The sequence below is a fragment of the Saimiri boliviensis genome, chromosome 1 (assembly GCF_048565385.1).
Source record: "Saimiri boliviensis isolate mSaiBol1 chromosome 1, mSaiBol1.pri, whole genome shotgun sequence".
Lineage (NCBI taxonomy): Eukaryota > Metazoa > Chordata > Mammalia > Primates > Cebidae > Saimiri > Saimiri boliviensis.
The window spans coordinates 124,971,857-124,986,795 of record NC_133449.1 but is presented as its reverse complement, the minus strand read 5'-3'; the positions used below and the strand labels follow the sequence as shown (position 1 = coordinate 124,986,795).

The 14,939-nt window shown below is 34.0% G+C and overlaps 1 protein-coding gene across 1 annotated transcript in view; it reads right to left on the bottom strand.

Moving 5' to 3' along the window:
* Positions 1–14,939, bottom strand: part of ITFG1 (integrin alpha FG-GAP repeat containing 1) — a 277,356-nt gene that overhangs the window by 146,431 nt on the left and 115,986 nt on the right. The window contains exons 9-10 of the mRNA XM_003937249.4: positions 10,178–10,272; positions 7,396–7,568 (exon numbers count right to left, since the gene is read on the bottom strand). Of these exons, the coding sequence (XP_003937298.1) occupies positions 7,396–7,568; positions 10,178–10,272 (268 nt within the window). The remainder of the gene's footprint in view (positions 1–7,395; positions 7,569–10,177; positions 10,273–14,939) is intronic.

The following is a 14,939-nucleotide window of genomic DNA, read 5'->3' as shown; positions in this document are numbered from 1 at the left end:
AGGGGTAGCACTGGCATTTCAACTGAGATCCAAAGTGCATGATTTTTGTTTAATTCTCTTATCCAAAGGTGTATCTAATAATAAACTTTAACTGTATGTGAGGGATGATGCAGTACATGTGTTTCACAATGCATGCAGGCCTGAATTTCTTTGGGCATAAATGTCTACATTTGTGAAAACAAAAAACCTCCATTTGTGTTTTATTTCTCCTTTTATTAACATATCTGACTGAAAGTACATATCTAACAGAGAGGCCTGAATCTAAGTCTTGCCCTATTCACAGACTATTAGGAGAGCACTTTCCATCCTGACAACCTGGTGACTCCATACACAATAACCACTAATCTGATTTATACAGATAATTAATATTAAAAAAAAAAGAGTGCAAAATCTTCCATGTCACTGTTGTTTTGAAGAGGACTACTACTATTCCTTAGGAGACACAAAACTTTTTGGCCACTATTCTTGTAAAAAAGCTGATTGATATTAAATAAAATGGATTTAAGTATATTATCTCAGAAGGACATTATCCTTTCCCAGCACTGCCTTACCAAATACAAAAGTTAACTGTATATGCTGATGATTCAACAGGTAAAAAGCTTATTTTACTTCATCATATTATAATTTTATGTAGAAACAAATTTTGAAGTGCATCATCAGTTACATGGAAAATGATGAAATTTATCTTGGTACCACTAGTGTATAAGTAATGAAATTTATCAACATAATTTGTCTGGAAAGACAAGTATATACACTCATATATCATTTACCACTCTCTCTCCAGAATTAATGATGTGCTGTCTTATACACATAAACTGCTTGGAAAAATGATACTTCTGACCCACTGTAAATAAGTCATATTTTCTGGGCTGCTTTCACAGTGGTGACCAGTACTTTGTAGTGAGTAAATTTCATTTCTGTCTTGTTCATTTCAATAATCAAGGTAGTTAACGAGTTGAACAAAGACATTTTTCCAGAACACAGCACAAAAGACACAAGTTAAAAAATGTGAGGGTTATCAGGAAAGAGACAAGGAGGGCAGACACAGAACTTCCCTCATGTATTCTAATATGAGCTTCAAAAAAAAATTAACAGATACATTTTACAAATTAAAAGAATGAAAGAGAAGAAAAAAAACAAATAGAAATTTACAGGAGTCACGATCCAACTCCACATGGTAACATTTCACGCTACTATGGATACATTACAAATCCAGTATCTTAAACAGAACATTAAGAGGTTACCTGCAATGAACAGATTATCACAAGACTTGACTAGCAAAAGTGAATATTAGAATTCAATGGTGAAGTGGTTTTAAGGATATGAAATAAAATAATTTTGAATCTAGAATCCTACACTCTGCCAAGTTAGCATTCAGGCTGGAGGAAAAACAAAGTTTCAGACATGCAAAGTTTCAGAAAGAGGCTGCAGACTTTCCCAGATAGAATTACTTGATGTGTCCAGAAAAAAAGAAACTGAAGAAAGAACAAAAGATATAATATTTAATGGTGATCAGAGAAACCAGTAGACCCTATAGCTAAATGTAAATAATTGTAGAAACAAAGCATGAAAATCATTCAATCAATGGGTAGTACCACAGAATGAGGAGTAATTAGGGTGAAGAGAGAGAGAACCAGAAGTGTCCTAAAATTCTTGCCTTACATTTTAACTCCAGTAGTTCATTAAAGGTAAAATTTAAGTATATATATTAAATATTTAAATGTAACCACTATGATAAAAATAAAAATTTTAATATGTTAACCACCTTAGGAACTATAAAAGAAAGAAAATGTTGAATAATCCAACAAAAGGCAGAAAAGAAAAATTAAGATTTAAATAATATAATTAACAGGAATGATACTTCGAATAATCATTCATTGAGCTATTAAACTACCAGAAACATCTCAACAAGTTTCTAAAAGTACAGCACAAGCCACATTTATATTTACAATGCCATAACTAAAAGAATAAAGAATAGACTGACCCAAATCCAAAAACCATAAAAAACAACTTCCCAAACATATGTATGTGAACACTTTAAAATACCTTTCTAAATAATTCTGTGTATATGAAAACTTTTAAATAAAAAAAGAACAATTAAAGCACTTATTATAAAAATACATGACCTGAAGCCAAACTCGTAATTAAATATTTAGTCTTAAAAACACTTATTAGAAAGCAAGATAAACATCTATTAGCTTAGTATGCAATGAAATAAAATAAAAAATAGCAATAAACTTCAAGAAAGCAAAACAGTAAAAAATGTAAAAATAAACATAAAAGAAAATATTCATAGAAAAAAATTCATCTTATTGAAAATAAAGGTGATTCTTTGAACCTCTACAGTAATAACAAAAACGTAGACATGAGTGAAATAAAACAGAGAAAGAAGCCTTCATCAAGTCTGATGAAATAAGTTAGAAAGGCAAACAACACTAAAAACATGGAGTTGTATTTAAAGACTTAAAGAATATTTAAGAATTATAAAGAAATGCAACTTTATACTAATAAATTTAGTGTGTGGGGTTATTAATACTTTAAAAATTGCTGCTAAAATAAATAATATGTAATATATCTTTTACTGTATCTCCTATGGAATTAATGGTAGAATTAATTCTGTCTACAGAGGTCTTTTACCTCAGAATTACTTAGTGGAGTTCTTTTTTTTTTTTTTTTTCAATTTTATTACGGGATTAAGAATTTTAGTATGCGATTAATTGTAGCAGATGAACAGGCAATATTATTGCAGAAATTTTTTTTAATCTTGACAATTCCAACTAATGAAGTTGGAGTTGGTTATTGAGTGAAGGCTAGCCAACAGAGCAATATGAGCTCTTCTTTATCAATGAGATGGAATGAGTTTACATCCAGGACAGCATTTCTTTCTTTCTTTCTTCTTTTAACATTTATAACTTCAACTTTGATTTTAGAGTCACAGGGTACATGTGTAGGTTTGTTACATGGGTAGACTGCATGGTACTGAGTTTTGGGGTATGACTGATCCCATCACCCAAGTACTGAGCATAGTACCCAATAGTTTTTCAACTCTGGATAGCCTTCTTCTCTAGTAGCTCCCAGTGTCTACTGTTGGAATTTTTATGTCCGTGTGTACTCACTGTTAGCTCCCACTTACTAGTAAGAAAGTACAGTATTTATTTTCTGTGCCTGTGTTAATTCACTTAAGAAAATGGCCTCTAGCTGCATCCATGTTGCTATAAAGTACATGATTTTGTTATTTCCATGGCTGCATGGTATTCCATAACGTATTTATACCACGTTTTAAAAATCCAATCCACTACTGATGGGCACCTACATTGATTCCACATCTCTGCTATTGTGAATAGTGCTGCAGTGAACATACATTGCATGTGTCTTTTCGGTAGAACAGTTTATTTTCCTTTGGGTATATACCCAGTAATGGGATTGCTGGGTCGAAAAGGCAGTTCTTGGAAAAATCTCCAAACCACTTTCCACAGTGACTCAACTCATTTATATTCCCACCAACAGTGTGTAAGTGTTCCCTTTTCTCTGCAGCCTCACTGGCATCTATACTTCATAGAGAAAATGAAAAAGAAGAGTGGCTAGAAATGTTCTCACAGATGTAGGCCCTTGTACTATCAACCTCTTTGCCTTTTTAAAAAATAGAACATCTGCAACATAATGTAACCTTTCATTGATGAGTCAGCGTCATTAATGTAAAGGTAAATTATTCTAAAAAGCTGATGAGGCTGATGAAAATGCAGACTGTAACTGAATTAGGGATTCCAACTCACCAGCTATATGATATTGGGTAAGTTGTCTGATTTATTTCAGACTATTTTCATATTTGTAAAATAAAGATAATAACCAACCTATGAAAAATGATGGTCAAGTAATACAAACTAAAATCACTTTATAAACAAAAGCCATTTTCTTCCCAGCATTAACAAGCCATATATTAAATTTGGTCATTTACAGATTTACTTGCCTTTTAACAGCTTTTGAATTTTCTCATGGCTGATACTCAACACTTCTGAGTGTGCTTTTTTGCTGCCAAAAGCTTCTTTATTTTTAGCTGCTTCTAGACTTGGAACTCTTATAAAATCCCAATGGAAACTCAGGTTTCGCTATCCAGTTTCATCCCATGACTTGCAATATATTAGTAACAATAGAACGCTTCCTAAATATGTCAACATTTTGACTGTATCATACAAAGGTGATAGGAATAGTCAGAATGTAGACTAGGAGTCACACTCTTAAACACAGCCACAAGGTTAAAGTCTCAAAAGAAGGAAGAAATATTCACTATGTGCTTGGCATAATGATACATTATTAACATAAATTCTATAGTACCAGTGTTAAACATTTATATATTATTAGGAAATCATAATCAGTCTTTGAATTTTAGAAGATGTCTTAACAAGGTCTAGGACATTAATTTCAATATGATTTGTCAAATTTTTCTACAGAAATGTAACAGTAACTCTAATATTCAGATTTAATTTACCTATGACAGTAGGGGAGCATTTATGGAAAATTCTTTCTAATAAATGCATACATAAAATTTCTAATACCCTACATATTTTGGCAAAATTTACTTAAATTCAAACTTTTTGTTAGTTTTTCTCATAACTCGTTAATTAGAAAATAATAGTGATTAGAAATTCATAAGGATCACAGTCTAATTAGATAAATGGTACCTAGATTTTCTTTATTATAATTTATCCTTCAGTTCCCTTTACAGAAAGTTTTTGTGTTGGACACAGAGGCTCATGCCTGTAATCCTAGCACTCTGGGAGGCCAAGGCGGGCGGATGACCTGAGGTCAGGAATTTGAGACCAGTCTGACCAAATGGAGAGACCCTGTCTCTACTAAAAGTACAAAATTAGCCAGCCGTGGCAGTGCATGCCAGTAATCCCAGCTGCTAGGGAGGCTGAGGCAGGAGAATCACTTGAACCTGAAAGGTGGAGGTTGCAGAGATCACACCATGGAACTCCAGCCTGGGCAATAAGAGTAAAACTCCATCTCAAACAAACAAACAAACAAACAGTTTTTCAGTTCCCAACTAAAGATTTAGAGAATAAAACATTTTTTCCATTTTACTTTACAAATGAAATTTAAAAAACAATTTCTAAAAATAGAATCCTATTTTATTATTGATTTAAGAATACACTATTGGAACAATGTCACTTTCCTTTCTTCTCTCATAAAAAATAGAATAGAACATGACAGAAAAACAGCAATTGACTAGCCATGGGATGGCTACAGGAATAAAGCCCAGGGTTTATTTTAGTCTTTGGTGACAAAGAGGTACACAGTTGATCTCTGATCATGTTGTGTAGAGTCACTCACTTCCTCTACAAAATGTCATTAGTAGATCTCCTTTTTATTTAACAGAATTTAGAAGTTTAATTTATTACAAATTAGGCCTTTAGTTTAAAATGGAAAACAAATAGAAACCAAAACAACCCTCTTCTCAAGCCAAAAGTCACAAAATAAGTTAACAAGCAATGGCTAATCCCTACCTGATTTTCAAAATCTGCAGGAAAAAGAGAGAGAATTGTCCAGATGGCAACCCTTCAAATAAGAAACTCCAGCACTAATTCTCAGTAACATCATAGTCTTGAAATCAGTAAAAAACTATAACCTACTTTTTAATGAAAGAGGATTCATATAGGAAGAACAATGTCCCATGCCCTTCTATGCCTTTCCACATATTCTATGTGTCAAAGAATACCTTATGCTGGATTCTCCCAGACATACAACTCCTTTTAAAGCTAGGGCTACTTCTCATCTGTGATGGAATGAACACTGAGATGAACTGAAATCTATCCTTCAATTCTCATCTAACCCAAAACAACAGAAAAGAAACACTGAGTTTTAAACAACTGCTTTCATAATGGTATCAAGGCTTTTATTAAAAAGTACAACTACCTTTAGTACTTATTTTTCCTGCAAAGATAAAATGTTCACTGCTGAGTTAGCAGCTGATACCATATGTACTGCTGAATGGCAAAAAAAACTGTTAACAAAACAGTGTTGATAAATAACTTTCATAGTAAAATAGAAATTATTTAAATATTCTAAATGATTCTATTTAAATCACAGGATTTAATGAATTTAAAATGTAATTTCATATTCTTCTGAAAAGAGCCAATGTCTAATAAAATAATTTTACAGTTCTTTGTTTTTATGTGACACTAAGCTTTTAAAAGGAATAACACTCATGCTCCATTCAGAAGTTTGTTTTGGTTATATCAGATTTGTTTCACATACATAGGTCATAAGTACATATTAAACTCTGCATAACAGAACATGATGATCGTGTCCTTGGAAAAATCTATAAACATGACGAAGGGTCATTATAATTTCAAATCAACGTGCTTAGGAAAGTTAAGTACAGACTTTCCAAACTTTTCTATAAATAGTTTAGGGACACTCACTAGTGATACATTTTCTCTAAATATCAGATTTCTGGACAACACTGTTTAGTGTTAAAAGCAATAATAGGTCTGACTTTTTCTGGGGAATTTGTTTTGTATCATGAGCCTGGTTTTTAATATGGAACTGAATCATTAATTAATGCTCAGAAAAATAATGTAAAAGGGAAGAAAGAATAAGGGCTAAGGAATATAATTAACTGCAAGATAAATAAAACAATAAGGTATTAGAATTTGGGAATAGTCATACTTATGGCATCTGCCAAGATTCAAGCTCATTATGAGTTTAACTATATTGGTTTATCCACTGTTACTTCTATTTCAAAAATTAAAGTAATTGCAGTATTAAAAATCACTGCTAATACAATAAATGTACTCACAGTTTACACAAACAAATAGTATCAATAGTCATGTTGGAATTTCCAATGTCATTACAAAACAAGCAACAATAAGGTAACAAGATTTACTAAAAGTAAAATCAGTAAGCCATGAGTATCTTTCTAAATGGTTCATTTACTTTTACCTTATTTAATCTTTACCATAACTCCATGACAAAGGTACAATTATTACACTTATTTTATACATGAAGAGTTTGACTAATATGACCAAGGTCACACAGATGGTAAGCAGTTGCATTGAGATCAAAGCCTATGGCCAGCTTTTAACCACCAGCGCCTTCCATCTCCAAATATAATTGGGTCATTTGCCTATAAAAACTTTTGACCTTTAAAAGAGACTAAGTTTTATTGTGTGAAAAATGCTGTTTTACAGATAATGAATCTGTGAAAAAGAACAGGTATTCTAAGCAGTTGGGAGAAGTGCAGGGACTACATTAAAAAACAGGAACTGAGCTCATCATGTTCCTTATTTAAGGGACTATAACATATTTAGGTACTATTCAGTTGCAAAACACCATGGTTTGCAAATATTTCCGACATAGTTTACAAATATTTCTCACTTGATTTAATTTCCTTACCTTCCAGATGTGTTCTTTAGTATGACCAGAGCGTCTGGATAGCCGTCCATATTGTAATCTCCAATATGAAGGGTGATTGGAATTGGTATTTCAGTTGGTTGCTGTTCATGTACAAATGGCACAAAGCCCCAGAGTGTGCCCTTATTGCTGAAATCTTGTAGGACTGGAATCCACTATGGATTAAGAGAAAAAGGTCAGACTTTATAGTTATTTTATAAAATAATTTACAATTTGCAAAACAAACGATCCATTAAGTTTTCAAGATAAGCATCATTTTACTTCTTTATCTCTACAATATGGTAGGGTATCATAATTTACTCTGATGAATAGGTGACAATGAAAAAGTAGTCTCCGTTAGAATTTATCACTGTTTATCACTAGTTATTTTTGCCTGAACTGGCACAGAACGCCTTAGAGGGTTTTTTACAATATCAAACGAATCTTAGGATTGAACTGATATTAATACACATCTAGTCAGATTACATAATTTAAAACTGTATCACGCAGAAACACAACCTCAAATGAATATTAAAAAAAAAAAAAAACTAGAGCAAACTGTAGTATCATCTAACACTGATGTCCTTTCGGGAGGACCAACTTAGGAGGAAAGTTAGAACATGACAGAGACCCCGTTGTTTCTTCTGCCGCTGTGCCTCTTACACATGCAGATTACTTCAGTCATTACCTTCCAGCCGAGCAGCTCCTGAGGCTTTCCAAACAACACCAGGCCTGACAGGCTTCCTTAGTAACTGACAGGCACTTCTCAGCTAAGAAGAATGAGCTCTGTCACTAAAATGGCTGGAAGCTACATTTTTAGTTAATTCCTTTATTTCTATATTTATGACCATGAAGAGAACAGAAAGAATAGGCCGATTTCAAAATGAGCTTTGGAAATCCCTTTGTCTTCAGATAACATAAATCTTCACTTTTTAATAACTAGAAATCTGAAGAGTAGAAACCATGCCATTAAAGTTACAGATGCGCCCACAATTTGCTGAGTATGAATGTTGGCATGGAACCTGAAGATGGTTGGCATGGAACCTGAAGCAGGCACAGCTGACTTCAGCTGGCAGGAAGCCAAACATGCCTAGAGATCCCTTTCCTTTCCTTCTAAGCAGGTGACTCATTTATATGGCTGCAAGTCAAATTATATTAAAGATGGTTTCTTGAAAAGAGGTTAATAAACAGGGTATCTCCAATAATTTATATATTTTCCAAAAAAAGTATGCTTTACCGGGCTGGGCGCGGTGGCTCAAGCCTGTAATCCCAGCACTTTGGGAGGCCAAGGCGGGCGGATCACGAGGTCAAGAGATCAAGACCATCCTGGTCAACATGGTGAAACCCCGTCTCTACTAAAAAATACAATAACATTAGCTGGGCATGGTGGCACGTGCCTGTAATCCCAGCTACTCAGGAGGCTGAGGCAGGAGAATTGCCTGAACTCAGGAGGTGGAAGTTGCGGTGAGCCGAGATCGTGCCATTGCACTCCAGCCTGGGTAACAAGAGCGAAACTCCGTCTCAGAAAAAAAAAAAAAAGTATGCTTTACCAGGGAAAAAGAAAACTTGATGAAGACATATTTACAGAAATGAGTTTTTTTAAAAAAATTGGTATACATCTTCAATAATTTTTCAATTTTTCTTTAAACAAAACTATCATTTTATGTATCATCAAAATGTTTTAATGGTTTCACTTGATTAAAAAAAAATTGGTGGGTTTTATCTTAGCAGATGAGAAATTTCACAAATGCCACGTTATCACAAATTTCTGAAGAGGTCGACAGAGGATAAACCACATTGAATAAAGCATTCTTGTTAAGGTAAAGGTATTAAGGCCTAAAGAGTAAAAAGATTTTTCACTTAATATGACACTGATAATAGTCACCAAAGAAGTGTGACATTTATCTTCAGAGAGATGACTGTATAATTTGAAAATATTCTTACACTAGTCTGTTGATGGGCAATAATTCATAAGTTTACTAATACCTATGAACCAATAATCAAGTGTTACTTGACCTAAAGTTTTAAGTGATTCAAAACTTTAAAAAAAGTTCAAGATAAAACGTATAATATTTAAATGCTTTCATTTATTTTATGTTTAAGGCTAGTCAAGTGAAGCAGTGGGGGTGAAGAAACAAGGAAATCTGTAACTGGCTATGATTACTTAACACCACTGAACTCAGACCGGCCAGTTAAATGCTTTCAAAATGAAGATTTGTTTTCACATAAAATGTGATGCTTCCTTTCCATAAGGGTTATAAAAGTCAACATGTTATTCTATCATTTATTACCCTCCAAAAGAAAATAAAACATTAATTCTAATATGATTGTTATAACCTATCATTCCCATATTAATTCTCCTCTGTGACTATCAGATTCTAAATTGCTTACCTATAAGCTACAGGTAAAAGTCAGCATGAGATAATAAAATAGGTTTAGATAACACAAAAACAAGATCAGCTTCAGAAAATAGATAAAACTTTCTTCTATGTAACCTTTTACTGTAGTGTGTTTTGCCATATTTCTGGCATATAAAAAGCTAAAAGATCATTTAATTATAGTATACATACAGAATGAGTTTTCTTTACGAGAAATAATTATAACAATACTTTTCTCCTCAACAAATTAAAAAATAATAGATTTAAATGCATTTCATCAAGTTAAAATGAAGAAGTCAATAACTTAATTTTGGGGTTCCTCTGACTGTACAGATATTTTTCCCAACTTTTGAAGATTTTTTTCAAGCACATAAAAAATGTTTACATTAAAAAACAAATTGATATACCTGCTTTGTCCCGGATCTCACTAAGTAGATGGTACTTTTGTGGCAATTTTTATCTTCACAGCCTGGGAGTAAATGATCCATGTGTCCATCTCCATCTGCCAAAAGAAACTTCAAGAGTCCATTAATAGTCACAAAATAAAGTGTTCTTGTATGGCATTGTAAATTTATTATCTGTTGAAAGTCTACATCAATCTGGATAAAACAGAAGAATTTGACACATGGCTTCAAAATGAATATGATTCTATTTAAAAAATTACTCTGGCCCTTGCAACCTTATTATCTGAACGGTGTCTTGTTCTAAATTGCACACTTCTGTGTGATTAAATATTTACAAAGGAGGGAGGAGGGCAAGGGCTGAAAACTACAGGGTCCTATGCTCAGTACTTGGGTAGTGAGTCATACCGCAACCATCAGCATCATGCGATATATCCATGTAACAAACCTGCACAGACTCCTTGAATTTAAAATAAAGTTGAAATTATAAAAAGGAAAATGGGCTGGGTGCCTCAAGCCTGTAATCCCAGCACTTTGGGAGGCCAAGGAGGGCGGATCATGAGGTCAAGAGATCAAGACCATCCTGGCCAATATGGTGAAACCCCGTCTCTACTAAAAACACAAAATTAGCTGGGCGTGGCGGTGTGGGCCTGCAGTCCCAGCTACTCGGGAGGCTGAGGCAGAAGAACTGCTTGAACCCGGAGGCGGAGGTTGCAGTGAGCAGAGATAGCACAACTGCATTCCAGCCTGGCGCCCAACGACACAGTGAAACTCTGCCTCAAAAAAAAAAAAAAAAAAAAAAAGGAAAATGTAGGCCGGGAGCGGTGGCTGATGCCTGGAATCCCAGCACTGTAGAAGACCGAAGTGGGCAGATCACCCGAGGTCAGGAGTTCAACACCAGCCTGACCAAATGGAGAAACCCCGTCACTACCAAAAACACAAAAAATTAGCCGGGTGTGGTGGTGCATGCCTATAATCCCAGCTACTCGGGAGGCTAAGGCAGGAGAATAGCTTGAACTTGGGAGAGGGGTTTGTGGTATGCTGAGATTACGCCATTGCACTCCAGCCTGGGCAACAAGAATGAAACTCTGTCTCAAAAAAAATAAAAAAGTAAAATGTAGGCCAGTCGCAATGGTTCATGCCTGTAATTCCAGCACTTTGAGAGGCCAGTGGGTGGGGAGGTCACCTGAGGTCAGGAGTTTGAGACCAGCCTGGCCAACCTGGTGAAACCCTGTCTCTATTAAAAAAGTACAAAAATTAGGCTGGCGTGGTGGCACGTGCCTGTAATCCCAGTTACTTGGGGGCAGCCTGGGTGACAGAGCGAGACACTGTTGCAAAAAAAAAAAAAAAAGGAAAATGTATAGTATTGGTAAGAGACCCAATTTCAGATTGTAATGTTATAACATGCATTTTTAAAAATGTAGCTTTGATTTATTAATTATGACTGCTGTCATAGGAGAGAAAAATAAGCATATCAACAGCAGTCCATTATTATACAGAGTATTTTAAATGTGAGACTCTCATCTTTATACATACATAAGAGCCTTTATTCAGCATAAACTTCAGTCCAAGAGTTATAAAGCTCTCAACACTCTGGCTTCTTTAAAGCACCAATAAATTTTTATCAATGAAAAAGCAAATGAAGGGAATATAGATAGCCTTTCCAAGTCACTGTTTTTTACAAAGCTGTACAGTATTCTGCAAAGGCCTATAGAGGTAAGGTTATGGAGGAAGTTAGTAAGTTACTGAGGTTACTGAGGAGTCAGCTCCTCCAGTGCTCTCTCCCATCTCATGACCCTGCTACCTGATGGAGTTTACAGACTTTGATGTCTCAGAGTTAAGTCTCCTTAGGTGGACATTCACAACGCACAGTCACTTAGCTTCTTAATTTGGGGACTGATTTTATATTGCTTTAATCACTAATTTATTTGCTATTGTTTATTATATTATTTAACTTGTGCCTGAGGTAGTGTCTACACTTGGAAGAAAATAAAAGCATTATCAATAGAGAAATATGCTTCACTGTATACTTAATGACGCATACTCATGTACTGAGATCTATATAACTATCAAAAGCCTATCAAGTCTCCAATAACTTATTCAAAAGGGAAAAAAAAAGAATTTTAGGCTGAGTGGGATTAAAATGTAGCCAATGGAAACTAATTTCAGCATGGAAAAGTAAAAACGAACAACAAAGTAAAAAATTAATTTCTTTAATTTCATTTGATTACCTATGATCCTCATGATTAATACCATTTATGACGATAAACCTTGCCTTAGAGGAGTGCGACATTAAATAAAATAGTTGAATAAATAATACAACATGTAGAGAACATCTGTAATTTGGCAATATATAGATTTAGACTACTGAGAATTAAATAGGTTGAGAGACAAAGATGCAATTCTAGGCAGGAATACTTGGAAAGGAGAATGCTGTCCAAGGAGATAAACACATAACATGGCTAAAAAATAGAAATGTAACAGAGCTAGCCCAGTAAGGAAAAACTAATACAAAAATGTGATTTACAAACTGGCTCAAGTGATAACATAGACTTCACTAAAACCAAATCATTCTACCGTAAATTAATGGGAGAACAATTTGAAGAGCATTACCATGGCATTTCCCTTCATTTTTACCCCAATGACAAAATGCTCACATTAGAATCTTATTTATACTTTACTTTCCCCCTAGTTTCTTTCTTCCAAGTATTTACATATATCTCATGAATTTTTTGACTATGAATTGGCTGATTTTTTTCAAGTGCTCTGATAAATAACTAGTATTATTTATGTAACTCGTGATAACAGCATAATCATGCATTTTAGTATAAATTATCAGTAATATTTTGCAGATATGGTCACAGAAAACTAAACTCAATCACAAAATGTGTTTCTTGTGCTATATATATAATTCTAAATGCTGTATATATAATTATTATTATTTTGAGACAGAGTCTTGCTCTGTTGCTCAGGCTGGAGTGCAGAGGTGAAATTTCAGCTCATTGCAACCTCCCCCTCCTGGGTTCAAGCAATTCTCGTGTCTCAGCCTCCTGAGTCGCTGGATTACAGGCATGCACCACGACACCTGGCTAATTTTTGTATTTTCAGTAGAGTCCAGGTTTTGTCACGTTGGCCAGGCTGGTCTCAAACTCCTGGCCTCAAGAAATTTGCCCGCCTCGGCCTCCTAAAGTGCTGGGATTACAGACATGAGCCACTGCCCTGGCCTTATATTTTTAAAAAATATTTAGGTGAAATGACAGAAATGCTTTTTGAGAGTACAACTTCAAGAGTACAATTTCAAAGGAAATTTGCTGTCTTAAAAGAAACTTTTAAATTTACATATTTTAGCTTTCTATACTTCTTTAAAAGCTTTTTCATTTGATAGTAATTTATACTTAAAGTTGCAATAACAGAAATAGTAAAAGAAACATCTGTTAAGCCTTTAACCAGATCTGCCTATTGTTAACATTTTACCCCTCTTACAAAATCATTTGTGTTGTTTTCCTCTTTGAAATAATTTTTTTTCCTGAACCGTGTATATAAGTACATGAATTAAGGCCCTTTGCCCCTAAATGTATTAGTGTGCATTTTCTAGGAGTAGGGATATTCTCTTCAGTTGATCTTAGCCAAAAGGCCAAGAAGCAATGGGGATATTCTCTTACATAACTACAATTAACAATTCATGATTTATACACAAACAATGCATTTATTTAATGTGCTATCTATATTTCAATTCTGTCCACTGACCTGTTGTCCCACATAGCATTTTGGTCCCTATAGTACAGGATACATTTTAAGAATCGGAATTGCATAAAGCTGTTACTTAAAAGCCTCCTTTCATTTGGAATGTTTCCATAGCCTTTCTTTGTCTTTTATAATCTGCGTATCTTTTAAATCTCACACTACAGGAATATTTTATGTTTTAATATGTTATTATGCCTGGAGAAGAAAGTACTTTTAACATGTGAAAAATTAGAGACACAAGGCTAGGAGCTAGAATTACTTTAAGCAAATTCTCAGAGAAATAACATCTCTGTGTGAGTAGATTACGAAGAAGGGCATGCTGATGGAGGTGCTGGCCTGTGAACTTGGCACAGTACTTAAAGAAGTCCCAGGAATTTATAACTTTGGATTATCTTTTCTTTGGGACATCAGTAAATAAGTATCTCAAGTCTTCTTGAAGGCCAAAATTCTTTCTCAAAAACTCAACAGAAACTGTAACAGAAGGAACAGCATTTTGATTCACTTATATTTACAAAAAACAGTGTAAAAATAGCCTTTTGCAGGACTGATCATCCTAAACTAACAAACATACTAACTTCCCTTTGATGGCAACTTTAGCAAAATTACAAATGATATCTTTCTCTAAAACATATAAATACTTCATTGAAATAGATTTAATCATTTAAAACTGATTTATATAAATTTTTAATTTTAAAAGCGAAACTAAAATGTTATTGTTCTTATACAAATGGATTACAATAAATTTTTGTATTTTTGTTTTTAACTAAGCAGAGAACAAAAAAAGATACACATAAAAAACGTTCACATATATCACTTATTCTCTTAAACATTTTAAATATTTTCAGTCTAATGAAGTTAACTGACCTGTGGAATTGTTTAAGCTAATTAGAACTCATTGTTCTGGCCCCAGATTACCTTTCCAACTCTGTTAACCAGTTTCTCTAATGCAGTGGTTCTGCAAGCCTCTGAATCACCTAGGAACTTGTTAGAAATGAGAATTCTTTGGCTCCTGCCCAGACCTAAT